Source organism: Carassius carassius, chromosome 16, assembly GCF_963082965.1.
Source record: "Carassius carassius chromosome 16, fCarCar2.1, whole genome shotgun sequence".
NCBI lineage: Eukaryota > Metazoa > Chordata > Actinopteri > Cypriniformes > Cyprinidae > Carassius > Carassius carassius.
The window spans coordinates 12,118,492-12,137,454 of NC_081770.1; the positions used below are offsets into that span (position 1 = coordinate 12,118,492).

The following is an 18,963-nucleotide window of genomic DNA, read 5'->3' on the forward strand; positions in this document are numbered from 1 at the left end:
CAATGAGAAGTGTTGCAGCACAAGATGTGGACGTGAATGTAAACCTCAGTTTACCCTTCCAGGTATTTGTTCTACTGATGCTTAGGTCTCCAACACACACCGTTTTTTAGTTGTATCATTTTCAATAGCACAGTAACTGAATTTGGCCCATAACACCATTTCAGATGTATGGCTTTTCAGAATGATTGATACTATTTGAAATACTCTAAAAGTAAAACTTGTTTGTGTGTTGTAATGCGTTTGAGTTTGAATGCATCTGACTGAACAAACTAAATCTGACTATCTGTTTTCATGCAGTGAGGCCTGGTCCATGACTCAAATCAAATGTGTGCTGATAACTCTTCCCATGATGATCAGTATCCTGCCAGACAGAAGTGTTGCCCAACCACCTGTGCATGCAGCAGACCATGCCAGTTTAACCATTGGGAAAAAATCCTTGGGTGTTTTTTTTTTTTTTCTCTCATTGCTGTTCTTGATCTTTTAAATGTATTCAATCTTTTAGCTTAGTGAGACGTGTTTATTGAATGTTGTTGTGGTGAAATACAAATACCAGAAATTAAACCAAGATTGCAGGGTAACCATAATGTGTGGTTTATTAAACACTGGTTTAATAGCATAGTCAATATGCCTTTAAATACTCCAGATTTGATTATTTTTATTTTTTTATTTATATAGTACTTGGTACATTTGATTCATCTTCTTCAAATATGATTTTAAAGATTACAACGTCAAGTTTATCATTTTATAAAACAGTTTTTGTGAAAACCTACCTAAGCAAGTAGTAGGCACCTGACAAAAAAAGGTAATAGATAAACCCTGCACCCTCTGACAAAAAGCAGACTGAAGCACCAGAAAAGACACACACACACACACACACACACACTTCCTTCCTCCTCCTCCCATTTGATTGCCTCATGAAATCTGTTTAAAATGTCTTTATCAAAATCAGATTAAATCATTGTATTTGGCGGTTTATATTTTCGATGGACAGTCAGTGAGGTTTGTATGGAGCCTCTAAGGGACCTGGTGGTGGAAAAATAATTGTTATATTGCAAAACTTTCACGCTCAGCTGATACCAGAGAATTTTGTGTTCTTTTTTTCCCCCCATCTTGGAAACCTTTTAATCCCTAATAAATTCTACTTTATCCCAAACATGACTGAGAATAAGTGAGTCTGTGGGGTTGCCCTACTATTGTTTATAACTGTCTAAAAAAAAAACGGAAAAAAAAACACAACAATTTCAAGATCCCTGAATCCTTGAGAATCTGATACACTGAAGGCTGGGTGATAATTGAACATGCAAAACTGTTAAGGGATGGAAGTCTGATAGTGTTTTGCAGAGACATGGCTTTATGATTCAAACTGATCATGGGAAAAACTGTTAAAAGTGTCAGTGGTGCATATGCAAGACAGCACACATACATCACAGAAACATAGTTGAAATCTGCAAGATGTATCTTTTAGAGTGTTTGCTCTTCTGCCAGAGATCTCAAAGACATTTCACCACCTTTGAATTATAAGGTTCTATCTGCATTCTGAGTCATTTTGAGATATTGAGCTCAGAGGTCTTCACAGTGCACCCGAGACCCGTCGACCCGGGACCCGACCCGGGACCCATACGGGCAGGGCCGTCGCTAGTGGGGTGAAAGGTGGTGACGATTATAGGGGCCCACGGCTGAGGGGGGCCTCCGGCGATCTCAACCGTCTGACTGAGGCCAGCCTAAAAAGACGCTCAGGACAGTTGACAGGCCACTACTGCTTGTGGTCATGAAAGCTTACAATTTTCACGTGTTTTTAAGCCTTGCCACTTGTCGATTAAAACATTAAAAAGGGTTTAAAGCATTCAAACACAAGACGCGGAAAAGCTGAACCGAGTAGCTGTTTACTCGCTCGCTGTGCACGCGGAGAGAAAACCTTGTCTCACAGACAGCAACACTGAACCGAGCTCTTCTTTGTGAAGAACTCTCCTCGAACTTCCTCCTGCACCTGAACGAACAAATACAAATCGCAGTTTGAACAAACAGAAAAGTATGTGAAAGAGACCAATTCAGCACCGCAGTGTTCTGGTGTTCAGGGCTCACTGAATTGACTGAATTACTTTGTTTTAACTAGAATTAATGCACAGTCAAACCAACAATTATTCAGACACCAGATATAATTTTTGATATAACTAGTAGGTGCAGGACACTATATACATTTATGCAAGTGAGTATAGCAAAATAAAGCGAACTGTGACATATTATACCAAAAGTTCTTCATACAGAACAGTATTAATAAAAATAATAAAATTGGGACCAAAAATTATTTAGCACCATGTTTTCTTATACATGCTTTTTGCTGAATTGCTAATGAAACCTTTTCACACCTCAGACTGAACAAAATTAAGCATTGCTTGGTAATTTTACAACAAAGTACTGATACTTGTGTAAATATTGTCATACTAACAGCTGTCTGAAATTTTGGTTGATTGTAATTCAAGATATACCTTTCTATTAAAGTTATCTGACATTAGTTCCTGTCATATTTTATAACCATTTTCCAAACTATAGCAAATAAACTGTGATAATGTTAGAAATGTTGAAGGTGTCTGGATAAATTGTGGTATGATTGTATATTTAATTTTTACAGTGATCAAACACTGCTTGTGTTTTTTGTAACTTGCAACTTGTAAAAATAGGAAAATAAAAGTATGAGGGGAAAAAAATCTCTCTCGCTCTCTCTTTCTCTGCCGTTAGAAGCAGAGCGCGCAGACTCAGAGTTAATGCAAGTGCACGCACGGTAATAATGCTTGCAGGCTTGACACACTAATATTTAATATATTTTAAATCAGCAACACAATCTGAGGTTAACTGTAACCAGGGGCGATTCTAGGATTTTGATTTTAGGGGGGCTCAGCCCCCAATAAGGGTATGATTAAAAAAATATTATTTGACTATAAGGTTAGGGTGGTATGCTACTAACCTTACTGCAATCCACTATTCCATTGTATTCCCTGTATTTCATATATGGGAGTAGGAGTACTGACTGAGCCATATACAACACTGTAATAAAAAAATAATTATTGGATGTGACCACTAGAAGATAGGGAATGTCGATTTTTTTTTTTTTTTTTACAATGAAGACCTCCTGATTCATTCACTACAAAAACAACATTTTACTGTTTTATAATCAACAATACGGTTGGATATTCATAAAGTCACCCCATGAAAATTGATGTCATTTTAAGTATTTTAACTAACCAGCTAATATTCATTAAGAATATAGACAAACCATGTATTAATGTAATTGTCTATTGGCAATATGAAAAATCTGTTCTATATTTATTTCTATTTATTAAAAATAACAACATGAATTATCAATTTGCCACTTCTATAAATCAAGTACAAATCTAGTATAAATAGTATAAATCAAGAAAATCAAAAATCCCTTTACTCTACGCTTATTCTAATTTATGTATCATGACAATTCATTATTACTTAATACAAAACTATATTTAATAATACAAAACAAAATAACTCCACATTCTCTCTCTGGGCCATCTAGTGCTTTCAGACAATGATGTGTGTCTTTAATCATTTCTGTGCATGGCTGCATAATGTAATGTCAAAATACATAATAATATGTCTGTAATTTTAAAAAGTAAATTAAAATAAATCATGATCGTTTTCTGAATCTAAAGCATGTTTTCATGGGTGTTAATCACTTCATTTTTGTAGGAATAAAATACAACTATCACACAAGGGCTGAAGGTGAACGCAGCGAAACGTATTGGTATTGGATGAGAAACCGAGCCGTCCCGTGTGCTCCCAATGCTCCAGTAACATTACATTATGTAAACTGCAATGCATTTATGACAAAGAACTGCACCGATGCAGATGTAATATCATAGCATTAGCAATCTATAAATAAATCCACGCACACATGACACACACCTTGTGCTCTCTGATGTTCACTCTGCTCGGCGCCCCTGCAGATTGAAAAATGCGCTAAATCCAAGCAGACTCAGATAAGGGGAGGAGCCGAAACTTGACGCAGCTTGCCGCCGTTTCAAAAAAGAGTTTTTTTAAAGGGGACTGAATCGATCAAAAATGTATTAATCAAATATTTTTCTAAAAAGGGCCTAGTGACACCCCTGACTGTAACATTAATGTTTTCTATGACGCTCAAAATGCTTTAGGTTGATACAGCTAGCATGCATGTGCAGTCTCCAGCATGTTTCATGTTTCTATGGCAACCAGTGAGGGACGCCAAACCGCGCTTTACATTTTCTCCCATTTTTATAATAATATAAATGAACCGTTTAATCTTAAAAGTTTTATTGGTAAGATTCAGACCAATGCAGAACAGAGAGCACCGAGATGATAGCAAATAAATTACGTCAGTGGCGTTATTATAGTTCAAAAGGGCAAACAGTCAGAATGTACATGTGCACAGTTGCATTTGTCATCCGTCACCGTGACATCAAGTGGACTTTTGAAGCTGAAGTAATGAGTGGATTAAGCTTGGACTTGGAATAATGAGAGGAATAACATGGATAACTTTCTTGTCAGATGATTGTAATGCATCACAGGCAGTCAGGTACAAGGGAGAGAGACTACGGCTCCTTACGACAAAAAGCTGTATTTTTTGCGAACCCTTCAGTCCGATTTAAACAGATGTTGCATCACATACCGGAGGTCCAGCGTCTGTAGGACTATTACAAACAAGTGACCATAACAGACGACATAACCGTTGTCTTATTTCATGATTTGTCACAAACAGATGTCATAGCACATCTGCGCGCATTAACTGCGCTGTTCTCTTATTTTAACCGGAGGTGCAAACAGGTATCATAACAGCTGTCCAACAGATGAGCATGATATATTATACAGTAGCTGTTGCGTACCGGAGGACCAGTGTCTATATTGTAAACAGATACTCTGCACGTTAGTTCACTTTTGAGCATCGGCTAATGAAAGACAAAGGTCACCAGCTTGAGCGCCTTTATAAAAAATCTGGTTGTACTCTTCACAAAGACTTGCACAAAAATCCCATTCTGCACTATAAGAACTGTATTGCTAATACTAAATGCAATTATTATTCTGGTATAATCTGTTCTAATGAAGGTAATTCTAAGACAATGTTCTCACTTTTTAATAATATTTTTAGACCCTCATGTTCTCTACCCTCTTCCCACTGTTATGGTTAAAGGCTACCCTCTCTGCTTCCTCTAATTTCTGTTATCATTTGCTTTTCACTCACCACTGGAATTTTTTACAACCTGTCAGTGCTTTGGACTTTACTTGTTTTGTCCCGTCTTAGTTCCTATTTTCCTTATTTGGTCAGGTTTCCTGTGCCTGTCATTATGTTGATTTCATTCCAGGTGTTCCCCATCTGTTTTGATTGATCACAGGTGTGTCTTGTCTCCACCTAGTCTTGTCTAGTGTTTAAATAGTGTTCTCTGTTCTTTGTTGTCTATCTGCTGCTGAATGTCATTTATCTGTTTCTTGTGAATTGAATTGAATTATAGGGATCCAGCCGTAGAGACTAGGGTTGCGGCCTTGGAGGCTGTGCCGCCATGGCCCCCAGGATCTCCAGATCGGCCATGGCACCCTGAACGAGTACTGCTCTAGAGGCCCTCTGTCCTGTGTGTCCTAGGTGCCTCCAGAGTGCCCACCCCACCTCCCCTTGGGATGTTATGGGGCGTGAAGTCACTCCTTCCGGAGGTGGGAGTCATGTCAGTGTTGTGGACTTTAATTTCCTTGTTTTTTTCTGGTCTTAGTTCCTATTTTCCTTTTTTGGTCATGTTTCCTGTGCCTGTCATTATGTTGATTTCATTCCAGGTGTTCCATGTATGTTTCGATTGATCCCAGGTGTCTCGTCTCCCCCTAGTGTTTAAATAGTGTTCTCTGTCTTCTGTTGAATGTCTTTGATCTGTTTGTATCTCCTTGTGAATTTTCATTAAATATCCTACTTCTGTATTCTCCTGGATCTCCTCCCTTCTCCAAGTGAAGGGTGACACCACCTCCTTTAAAGCTGCAGCCATTACTCCAATACTGAAAAAAAATCTGGTGACGATCCTTACAATTTCAATAATCTGTCTCATTTCTAGTTTACCCTTCATTTCCAATATCCTCAAAATTGTTGCTACTAAACTTCACTCTCATTTAACTTGTCAATCTGTATGAACAACTCCAGTCTGGATTCCGGCCTTTTCATATCACATAAACTGCACTTATAAAAATAACTAATGACCTTCTTGTGACAGCTGATTCTGGATTAGTCACTATTCTTGCCCTCCTTGATCTAAGTGCGGCCTTTCACACCACTCCTCACACCATCCTTCTCATTAGACTAATCTCAAATGGCATCACTCATACCCCACTGTACAGGTTCAAATTGTATCTTTCAGGGATACATATATCTCAGATCGTCCAGCTACAAAGTTTTAGTTACCAACCTTCTATTAATAGTGGTGTGTCTCAGGGTTCTGTACTGGGACCCCTTTTCTTCATTCATTTTCCTCTTGGCAATATCTTTCGGGAATACAAAATCCTATTCTACCGTTACACAGATGAGACCCAACTCTCTCTCCTGCAAACCTAATTCCACTCTCCCTTCCGCTTTCACCTGACTGTCTCAAACTTAAATCCTGTTTTTCTTATAATTTTCTCAAACTAAACAGTGACAAAATGGAATTTCTTTTAATTGGCACTAAATCTAATTTTTATCCAAAACATATAGTTTTCCTCTTTCAATTGATAATTTGTTTTGCCTTCCCTTCTCCTCAGGTTAAGAGTTTGGTTCCTCTTCAGGAATTCGAAAAATGCTTTGGGGAACGCGCCCAGCATGAGCGACTCTGAATATCGTGTGTAATCAGTCCAATGGAAGAGCGTGACGTCACAGGCGGGGTGACGTAAGCAACCAGAAAGCTATAAAAGCACGTGCCACGCAGCTGGCGTCAGCTTCGCGTCTTTCAGTAAGCGCTCTGTGTGTGAATGTCATATGTTTGTCGTGTGAGTCTTATTTACTGTTGTCTGTCCAGTTAAGAGCTCCTAGACATGCCAAAAAGCAAGGCTAAAGTTAAGCACTCTGATGGCGATTCCAAATCGTGTTATAGGTTGTGTGTTCCTCCCTGCCCGAGATATATAACGGGTGGGGATACACACAGCCTGTGCATGGTTTGCCTGGGTTCGAAGCACGCTGAGTCGGCTCTCGAGCGGGCCGACTGCCCGCACTGTGAGCGTATGTCGGTGCGGCTGCTTCGTTCCCGGAGGGCCCTCTTCGAGGAGGGGGCCTTCGCCAGCATTCCCCGCGGTGCTGGTCCCGTTTCTGCCGAGGCAGAAAGGCGGCTGCACTCGTGGGGTTCGCAAGTCGATCTGGTGGAGGGAATGGAGATGGGCCAGTCCCTATCTCCTTCCACTTCTGCCAGATCCAGCACCCAATCCCTAGAGTCGGAAGCACGCTCAGCGGTTCCTTCCACTCAGGGAGAGGGATCGACGATCCGCCTCTCTTCCTCCGAGGAGGTTGACGTGGAGTCGGTCGATAGGGATTCGCCACCCCACTCGCTGCAATATGAGGAGCTCTTGGAGGTGGTTACTCGTGCGGTGGCCAAGTTAAGCATCGATTTGCCCGCCGAAAAAAAAACTGAACCGCAGAGAAGCAAGTTTGACGAACGCTTCCTGCGCGCGAGTCAGCCACCTCCCAGCCGGGGCCTTCCATTTTTTCCCGACCTGCACGAAGAGATCGCCAGGTCGTGGAAACGTCCATTCTCGGCCCGCCTCTACATCCCCTCGTCTGACTATTATGGAAATGTAGTGGGGATGGGAGAGCACGATTATAGAGCGATGCCCCGGGTGGAACAGACGCTCGCGAGCTATCTGTCCCCTGGCGCGGCATCGTCTCTAAAGGCCCCGGCATTGCCCTCAAAGCCACTTCGAACAACGTCGGCTTTGGTGGGCAAAGGGTATGCGGCTGCAGGTCAGGCTGGTGCGTGTCTGCACACCATGGCGGTGTTACAGGCGTACCAAGCCGACCTGCTTAAGGAGCTAGATGAGGGAGAGGAGATCAAGTCCCACAATATTTCAGAGCTGAGAAGGACCGTTGATCTCTCCCTCCGCGCCACCAAGGAGACCGCCTGAGCGATTGGGCGGTCCATGGCAGCAATGGTGGCCACGGAGAGGCACTTATGGTTGACCCTGTCTGATATGAAAGAGCGGGACAGGGTCTGCCTAATGGACGCCCCGATTCTGTCGACTGGCCTGTTCGGCGGCGCAGTCAATTCTGTCGTCGACAGGTTTCAGGAGGTCCGCAAACAAGCGGCGGCGTTCCATAAGTTCCTCCCTCGTTGCTCCCTCGGGGCATCTGGGCGGAAGGAGATGCCGCACCCTAGCTCCTTGCATCGTGAGACCCAAAAACAGAGTGTCGCCTCTCGTGCTCCTCCGCTTCGGGAACGAGAGTCCCAGCGACGCTCTCGGCCGAGGTCTTCTAAGCCCAAGCAAGATCTCAGGGCAGTTATTGAAGCTAAGAAGTCCTCAGCCAAGAAACCCTGATGCCAAAAGCCCGGGGTTTCAGAGGGCAGCCTCTGCTGGGGTAGAGCGGTACACACCGCAGTACACAGTGCCCATCCCGCCTCAGCGCCCAACCCTGCCAGTGTTCCAGGACGCAGCGGCCCCCAGCGAGCATCGGTCTCAGTATACTCCGCCCGTGCGCGTAGCGGAGCTGAGACGCTCGCCGCCCCTGCGGGGGTCTCTTACACCAGAAGTCAGTCTCGAGAGACTGATTCCCTTAGTAGATTATTTAGCAGCATGGAAACTACTGCCAAATGTATCTCGTTGGGTCCTGCATACAGTAGAAAAAGGCTACCGTATTCAGTTCGGCTCCGCGCCGCCAATATTCAACGGGGTCGTTCAGACGATAGTCAGCCCTAGGCAGGGTCTGGTTATGGAACAGGAAGTGAAAACCCTATTAGAGAAGAGGCCATCGAGGTGGTCCCTCCTCAGGACAGGGAATCCGGATTTTAAAGCCAGTATTTCATAGTTCCAAAGAAGGATGGGGGGCTTCGTCTGATTATAGACTTGAGGGTCTTAAATCGTTCAGTTATGAGACTGAAGTTCAGAATGCTCACAATCAAGCATGTTGTAGCTCAGATCAGGCCCGAGGACTGGTTTGTCACAATAGACCTCAAAGACGCATATTTTCACATCTCCATCCTTCCACAACACAGGAAGTTTCTGAGGTTCGCTTTCGGGGGCGAAGCCTACCAATATCGAGTACTTCCCTTTGGCCTTGCACTCTCACCCCGCACGTTCACAAAATGTGTAGATGCGGCTCTGGTCCCCCTGCGCATTCAGGGCATCTGCATTCACAACTATATCGACAATTGGATGATTTTAGCTCAGTCAGAGCAGGTTGCGGCTCGGCATCGAGATATTGTTCTCGCACATATGGGGGAGCTGGGTTTGAGACTGAACGCCAAGAAGAGTGTGCTTTCTCCGGTTCAGAGAACCACCTATCTAAGCGTAGTATGGGATTCGACCGCGATGCAGGCACGATTGTCCCCTGCTCGTATCGAGTCGATCCGCATCTCAGTCGAGAGAGTCAGAGAAGGCCAGTCACTCACTGTCAAACAGTTTCAGAGATTGTTGGGTCTGTTGGCAGCTGCATCCAATGTGATACCTCTTGGCCTGCTGTACATGAGACCCCTACAGTGGTGGCTCAAGACCAAGGGATTTTCCCCGAGGGGCAATCCACTTCGCACTATCAAGGTCACGCGGCGCTGCCTCCGTGCCTTAGGTAAACCTTGGTTCTTGAATCAGGGCCCGGTGCTGGGAGCTCCTTGTCGCCGTGTAACACTAGCGACGGATGCATCCCTCCCCGGCTGGGGTGCAGTCATTAGTGGCCACCCTGCCCGTGGTCTGTGGAGCGGTCACCATCTAACGTGGCATATCAATTGTCTAGAAATGCTAGCAGTTTATGGTGCACTGAAGCACTTCCTCCCAGACCTGAGGGGTCACTATGTGTTTGGTGCGCACCGACATCACATCGGTGGTCTCTTACATCAACCACCAGGGAGGTCTGCGTTCGCGCCCTTTGTAAAAGCTGGCGCACCAGATCCTTGTGTGGTCCCAGAGCAAACTCCTCTCATTAAGAGCAGTATATATTCCTGGGAAATTAAATATGGGAGCATACATACTGTCGAGGCAGGGGCAGAGGCCTGGGGAATGGAGACTTCACCCAGAGGTGGTGAAGCAGATATGGAGAGTATTTGGCAGGGCTCAAGTAGACCTGTTTGCGACTCTAGAGACATCACAATGTCCCCTTTGGTTCTCTCTAGTTCATCCAGCTCCCCTGGGACTGGACGCTATGGTACAGACCTGGCCGAGGCTTCGTCTGTACGCATTCCCCCCTATCGCTCAGCTGGTTGTTAAGACCCTCCTCCAATCCAGAGCTCCCTCAACGAGGAAACTGTACGCCCTGAGGTGGAACTCTTCACCTCATGGTGCAGAGACCGCCAGTTAGACCCAGGAAACTGCCCAGTTGGTACAGTTCTGGAGTTTCTACAGGCTTGGCTCTCTGCGGGGTTGTCCCACTCCACGCTGAAGGTTTACGTAGCGGCCATTGCGGCCTACCACGCCCTTCTCGACGGCCAGTCTCTGGGAAGACACCCCCTAGTTACACGTTTCCTCCGCGGTGCGCTGAGGCTGAGACCTCCAGTACGGTCCTGTATTCCCCCTTGGGACTTGGTTGTGGTGCTAGAGGCAATGTGCAAACCCCCGTTTGAACCTATCCAAGATATCTCAGACAGACATCTCACACTTAAAACCTCCTTTATGTTGGCTATTACCTCTCTGCGGAGAGTAGGAGATCTTCAGGCCCTCTCATAGACAAACTACTTGTTCTACAGATCTCTGCACTAGTGTTATATTCTTATGTTTTGATAGTGTTGATAAAGTTTCTGACAGTTAATATCTTTTTTTTTTTTTTTTTTTTTTTTTTTACGATTATGGTATCCTGTTAGCAATAATGTGTCTGTGGGCTCTTTTGATTTCTATCAGTTTACATTCTGGCAGTTTTGCCAGATATTGCTCTAAAAACAAATAAAACAAAAATTAATAAAAATATCTTTCCACCTGTACTCTGTTTAGTCTGTTTTAGGAAGGCTACAAGTTTGAAGTTCAACATATTGTTTCAGAGAGGGAAACTAGTAAATATTGAAATTTAAACTTCATTTGGTAGTTTTATGTTGATAAAGTTAACTTTAAGAAAATAAATATGGCTTTCTGTAAAAGGAAATTATTAAATATGTTTTTAAGTTATTATTTATTTTACATGGGTTTGAATCAGATTCTGTAAGATGGTCACTTTACACCCAGATGGTGCATCTCAGTGGCATAGCCAGGGTGTGCCGGTGCCACCCACAGTGGCAGCTGGCACACCTAAAAATAGATGCAGAATTATTTTTTATAGTCTTAATAAAAAATGTTTACTAAACTTGGGCTATTGTTGTTTACTTAGAAAATATGTTTTTTTAAATCAACCCTTTCACGCGTAAGTTACAAATATTTTAACTGACCCCTTGTTTCCATGGCGACATGTCATGATTGTCGCGTGACACACCACAGCCACAATAACTAACATAGACAGTAAAAGAAATGGACACAGCGACCCCATTGGAACTCAGTTTTGAGACAAGTGAAGCCCATTTTTAGCGTTTTTTAGCACTTCCGTTTCTGACGCGCAGACTCAAACTAAGCTTGATGAAGTCAGCATCCTGTCTGACAGATGTAAATCTTCTAGTAGCTGTGCGTGCAAACTGCCATCGTTAATCTGGCAGAGACGGCGAGCTTGAGCGGGGAGTTCTTTGGCGTGATTGAGCAGGAGTAAGTATTCGGATTAATTATTTTGTATAGTGTTTTAAAATGTAACGCCAGTACGCCATATTAAGTTAATTGCCTGCGAGCTTCTCCTTCTGTCTGTAAGGTAATGCGACAGAGAGTCGAGTGGTTATGACGCAATCGTTGGCCTATTTTTACAAAAAACTGTTTATGGGGCCATAATGTAACATAGCCCTTTATACATTGTCGTTTATCTTTAGAAATAATGGACAAATGGAGTCTTTAAACGCCTCAGATGTAAAGGTATTCGCTGTCAAAGTGATGCCAAAATGAATGGGAATCAATGGGATGCTAACGCAAGTGAAGTTCTGCTACAAGATGGCGGCACACGGCCGACTTCAACTTCCGGTCGACTTCCTTCCCGCCTGGACAGTACCTGGATCAGTGAACTGCGTCTCAGGCCGATGACGTCACTTCCAGGGAGGCATGTTGTACATGCCCCTAAGGGGCCCATAAAGTGACTTGTTCGATTTACTTAGTTTTGTCGTGGCCATGAAATAATATCTCGTGAGGACGTGATTTGTCGTGGCCAAGAGATATTAATTTGTGGGAACCTCATATGTCTTGGCCACGAGATCATTTTGTCGAGGTAACGACATCCTTATGTCGTGGCCTCGAGATGCTATGTTATACATTTGTATGGATCAACATCCATTTCTCGTGGTCACAACTTCTTATGTTGAGGGAATGACATGTTTTTCTCGTGGCCACGAGTTTAATGCGTAAACAAACCTGCGTGACCATAGCAACCCGGGACAATCAGAGATGGAATCAATATTTTACTTAGAATTTAATTATTATATTATTTATACATAAAATGTATGCATTTACATTTTATGTTAATGTCCAGCATGTACAGTACACTATTATTTACAAAAGTATTCAGAATGTTAAGAGATTGAAATTGCAGCAAAAAAAAAGAATATAAACGAAATAAAAAAATAACCAATAATAATAGGCTAATAATAATAATGTACACATATTACGGGGGAAAGACTATCAGTTAATGGACTTACAAGACTGTAGGATGGATAAAAAAAGTTTTTATATTTTATGCACTTTATGTAATATTTATTTATGATAAACTTCATTTGAATGCTGATGATCGCATGTAATACAGCCTGGTAGCCAAAGCGCATGGTTAATATAATAATTACTTAATTCTAACTAAAATATTAATGAATCCATCTCTGATTATCCCGGGTTGCTATGGTCACGCAGGTTTGTTTACGCATTAAACTCGTGGCCACGAGAAAAACATGTCATTCCCTCAACATAAGAAGTTGTTGCCACAAGAAATGGATGTTGTTCCCTCAACATAGCATCTCGAGGCCACGACATAAGGATGTCGTTACCTCGACAAAATGATCTCGTGGCCACGACATAATATGACGTTCCCACAAGTTATTATTTCGTGGCCACGACAAAACTAAGTTAACCAAACAAGTCACCTTACGGGCACCATATGCCCCCCTTGACTCCACCCCCACATCAAAACAGTACCACAACAAAGTCCTTTTAGCCAAGTTGTGCCACTCGGCCACCATCTTGGCTACGCCTCTGGGCAGCTATTTCAGACTAACAAGACCAGGCTCCTATCTAAATGAATGGGCAGAGAGTCAGAACTGCACATTCACTGGTCACCGGGACATAAAAACTGCTTGTATAGAAACAGAAGAAAAATATGATAAAAATAAGTCTTAATATCTGTAAGTCTTCTAATATCTGTGCCAAGAGAAATCTGAATCACCCACCGAATCTTGCAGAGAAGGCGAGCGTGAACAGGAGCAAATTTTGGTAAGTATTCTGATGAATTATCTCCCTTGACTTTATGCCTCCGCGTCCCCCCGATTGCCTCATAGACAGTAAAAGATTGCCTGCGAGCTTCTCGTCCTGGCCATACAGTAATTTCTCTACTGTGCGACAGAGAGTTGCTGGTTATGATGCAATCGTTAGTCTGTTTTTTACAAAAACTGCTTCTACGGGACCATATCATAAAATACAAGGTAACGGAGCCTTTTATAAATTTTTGAGTTTCTTTAGAAATAATTAATGGACAAATGGAGTCTTTAAACGCCTCCGATGTAAAGTTATTCGCTGTCAAAGTGACGCCAAAATGAATGGGAGTCAAAGGAATGCTAACAGCAGGTGGGGGTCCGCTAGCCAATGGCGGCGCCCATGCTGCTTCAAAAAAATATTAAACCCTGCCCACCTGAGAAAAATGAAGCGCAAAGGGAAAACGATATCGCAAGCTCAAACTAAACTGACGCGCAAAATAAAAGCAGCATTGCAAATAAATTTGTATACATGGCCATGGAAAATATGTATTGCAAAATTATTGCTTTCGCCCTATTTCATTTATGTTCTGCAATTCTTTTTGTTTGCGTACATATACAGCATTATTTTGACTCCATAGTTAATGTTTGTTAATTTGTACAGTGTTTTTAAAAACCTAATTTAAATAACCATGGTTTTATTATAGTAAAACTGTAGTAACCCATGGTTTTTTGGCGTGTTAACTACCATTTGTATAACCACAGATTTACTACAAATACCATGGTTAAACCATGGTTAATATAGCAAAACCATGGTTAATTTGTGGTTACCATGGTTTAACTATAGTAACCATGGTTTTTTGGTTTTATTTGTAGTAAAACCATGGTTAATTTTCGTAAGGGAACTCACGTGCCATTTGCCTGAGACCCACTCCAAAGACAGCATTGCAATAATAACAAGATGAAATCAAGGTTTTAAAAAGCAGAAATTAAGAGATTAACAATAACCTATAAAAATGGAAATTGATGTGAGATAAGGGGGTTTATACCAAGTCCAGGACATTTGGGGGTGATAGATTTATAGATATGACCATAGAGATTGAGAAAATTACTTTTGCACAAAATAGGGTAATTTTGACAAATGAGGACACCCAGAAACAGTAAAGTTTCTAAAATGTATTGCATATACATATACAAAATCATTACATGTTTAAGTTAACAAAGAATATATAAGTATCATTACTTTATCCTCTTATTAAACTTTCCTCCTGACCAATAGGTGGCGCAAACGCGCGTTTTACTTTGGTTTCCCAGACCGCCAAAAACACCAGAAGAAGAAAGAAGAGGCGCGGGCCTTACTGCTGTTACAAAACAAAGGATTTTCATCGTTTTTGAAGCGTCACATATCACTTTTTTTAAGCAAACGGTATTTACATCTTGAAGACATGTATTCAGAGGACCAGGAAGAACATAAATCGATAAAGACGGAGTTTATAGAAAATTACAGTGACATCAAAAGTGATCCAGAGCCCTTCAGAGTGAAACATGAAGATACTGAAGAACCAATAGGTTGGTGTTTATTCCTGATAATTTATTAATGATGTTGTGAAATTGAGCGTCATTCCTCTCCAATTCTAATATAGAGTTATAATATTAGCCAGAGACACAGTGAAGCTCCAGAATGAAAATCCTGAGTTAAGAGTTAAATATGAATATCAGTCTGGTGTAAAGAACACAATGACATATAAAATATGTGACAAAATAAATGTGCCGTTTGATTTGGTAATGGTTAGTGTCCATAGCCTTTTTTGCATCATATATAAGTAGCATAATTCTACCTTATTCAGTGATGATAATCCACATCGCATCCCAAACAGAAGTTATTTCAAACACTTATTGTTCTCTGAAAGAGAATTTACAGCTGAGTGGCTTTAAATGTCTAATGTTGATGTTAGCTGATCGCTATATGAAAAGATCAGCAGCGTTGATCTTCTTCAGCCTGATTTGGTATTCAATAGCCAAAACTCAGAGAAAGCCCTGGGGCCTCATTTATAAAGCGTGCGTACGCACAAAACGGGGCTGGAAACGTACGTACGCCAGTTCCCACGCAAAGGTTGTGATCTATAAAAAACAAACTTGACGGGAGAATGTGCGCACCTTTAAGCAAACTTTGAGCCGTGCGTACGCACATTCTGGAGACAAAGGGAATTGGCGACACCGATGGTGAGGTCGTGAACTGAAGTTAGATTGTAGAAAATAAATGTGAGAAGAACGATTATAAGAATGAATGACATTTAATTTTCACTCCATTTCATACGTTATATCCACATTATCATGAAGATTAAATCCAACAGTGTTATTTGTGCCGATTGTTTTAGGCTATATACATCTAGTAAAATCCAAACGTAATTCAAAATGTATTAAAAGTAAAATAAAATAATAATCAGCGCTGCCTTACAGTCACATTGTCCACAACGGGAGCACAGGAGGACATGGCGCGATACATGTGATAGCCTACAGAATAGCATGAAATACCCTTTTATTAGAGAACTGCAGAACACAGTGTAAAAAGTAAATATTTTCCTTAATGTACATAGCCTATATCATAAAATGTCAAAGTCTGCAAATACAGTCATGAAGCACAATCGCTACTCATCATCGGTCCTAACTATTACGGTGTTCATTACAAAACCGTCAAGAAGCATGTGTTCACTATAACATTTTCGTCTTAAATTTTCGCCCACAAATTAATTAAGTGATTTTGTCAAGGTGTTAACGATCAGTCTATTTGCTAGAAACATATAAATTCTCCGGTGACCCGGGTATGTAATGCTTCATGATGGCACTCCTGGCACTGTTGGAGGATTACGCTAATGGCAGAATAAGGAGAGAACGAGTTTTCAGGGACCATGATGATTTCCTGGCCCATGATGATGACTGGCTAATAAGCCGATTTAGATTCCCTAGAGCTGTGCTCTTGGATCTATGTGCTGAATTGGGTCCAGTATTAGAGAGGGCAACACGCCGGAACCATGCCATCCCAGTCCAAATACAAGTCCTCAACACTCTGGGGTTCTTGGCAACCGGCTGTTTCCAGCGGGAATTGGCAGACAGGTAAATTAATAATATAAAAAAACTATAAGTAATCCTCAAATTTGTCTCTAAGACCTTTTTGTATATGAAATAATTCTATTGGAATCTATCATCTCACCCTATAGGTCTGGTATATCACAGCCGTCCCTGAGTGCCATAATATCTGTCGTTTTAAATGGTATACTTAATATGGTTAGTCGATACATCAGGTTCCCCTACACTGTGCGAGAACAGGCCGAAATTAAAACGCAATTTGCAGCAATGTCTGGTTTCCCAAATGTAATCGGCGCAATTGACTGCACTCATGTTGCTATAAGGGCACCATCTGAAAAGGAATTTGCTTATGTTAATAGAAAGCATGTGCATTCTATTAATGTGCAAATCATATGTGACTCCAACATGACCCTCACAAACATTGTGGCACGCTGGCCTGGTTCAACACATGATTCCTTTATCTTGACACATAGCAGTGTAGGGAACAGACTAAATGCAGGCGCAGTACGTGATGGCTGGCTTCTTGGTGAGTTTAACAATATTAAAAAGTAGAAACTGTAACAATTTTGTTTTTAATATAATTATAACCTGCAGGCGACAGTGGCTACCCCCTGAGACGCTGGCTCCTCACCCCATTTTTAAACCCGCAGAGGAAACTCATTATAACGAGGTCCACTCTCGTGCCCGCGCAGTTGTGGAGCGTGCCATCGGCATCCTGAAATGCAGATGGCGTGCTCTGGATGCCTCGGGTGGCAGACTTTTATACCATCCAGCAAAAGTGTGCAAGATTGTCAGGGCGTGTGGTGTTTTGCACAATATAGCACTGAGAAACGGTATTCCTCTCCCTCCTGATCTCCCTCTACCCCAGCATTACGACCCCGAGCCACAGCCCCCTGGCCGACAAGAGGGATATCAACGAGGTGCAAGAATCCGTGAGGATGTCATGCGGCGTTTGTAAAGAAAGACAAAACTCAAGGTTCATGTTTTAACTGCATCTTTTAATGATTGTGCAATTTCTTGCATCACTTCTCTCATCTGCCGTAGCTCATCTGCAACCCTGTTGACAGCGTTTATTGTCTCTCGCTGTAACTGCAGGACTGCGTCAGTGAGTACCCGACCACTTTTGGACGTGCCAGACGCAGAAGGGGCACTGCTTTGAGCCGGACGCTGTGCATCTGCATCTGAGAACCCCTCACCCTGAACCTCCTGTTCATTTACAGCTTCAGACTCCGGAAGGACTGGAGGACAAACAATTGGCAACATTTATCCATTTATCACCCCACACACTCAAATGTACAGCGTTAATGATTAAAAATCGGTTTAACCTTGCTCCTCTGTGGTTTCAGTCACGTCAGTGTCTCCCTCCTTTTCCGACACAATACCACACACGCTGACCTCCCCAATTATAGCCGCGATTTTGCTGTCCACTGATGTGAGATCAGCTGTACATGGGCCCCCACCAGTTGCAGCCACGCTCTGGCGGTGGGAGGACAGTTTTCTCTTTGCCTCCACCTTGAATGAATGAGAATCTTTATTTCACATATTTTGCATACTGTAAGCACATGTAAATAAAACTTTTTGAAAATCAATATTGCTATTTATATAGGTATATAGCCTAATAAAACACAAATGTAATATGTTGGTAAAAAAAAAATTTGTATACCTTCAGGTCGGACCATTTTTTCTTTAATTCTGCAACTGTCCGTTCTGTCCCACTGACACAATTGACGGCAGAAGCAATACTTTGCCACTCGCACTGCTTCTTTTTATTAGTGACCCCACTGCTGTGGCCACCAAATAACACAGTTTTCCGAGCCTCCACCTCCCCTACAAGTGTTTCAATCTCAGTATCTGAGAAATTACGTTTTTTTCCTCTTTTCTCACCTGTCGCCATTATTAAAATTAGGCTAACAGAAATGCACGTTTTCACTTTCTTGGATTAATTAATTGGCGGGTCGCATGCCAGTTTTCCAGGTATATATGGGATTCCACTCTCATTTACATGCTGATCAGCAATCATGAGGTGATTTGCATTGACTATTTATGGTTAAAAATGGGCGTGTACAGGGCGGGATATGAGGCTGGTTCACGTACGCACATCTGCGGGTGATCTGTGATTTATAAAGGGAACATTGCTTACAGGTGTGCGTACGCACGGTTTTATAAATCGGAATATTTTTTGGCGTACGCCATTTTTGGCTTTTGGGCGCACGTAAACTTTTAG

At 42.2% G+C, this 18,963-nt stretch overlaps 2 protein-coding genes across 2 annotated transcripts in view; both read left to right on the top strand.

The window, feature by feature from the left end:
• The window catches only part of LOC132159557 (balbiani ring protein 3-like), a 286,577-nt gene that overhangs the window by 218,401 nt on the left and 49,213 nt on the right, over positions 1-18,963 (top strand). The window lies entirely within an intron of this gene.
• Positions 14,994-18,963, top strand: part of LOC132159568 (zinc finger protein 501-like) — a 5,204-nt gene continuing 1,234 nt past the window's right edge. The window contains exon 1 of the mRNA XM_059569128.1: positions 14,994-15,221. Within this exon, the coding sequence (XP_059425111.1) occupies positions 15,098-15,221 (124 nt within the window). The 5' untranslated portion in view covers positions 14,994-15,097. The remainder of the gene's footprint in view (positions 15,222-18,963) is intronic.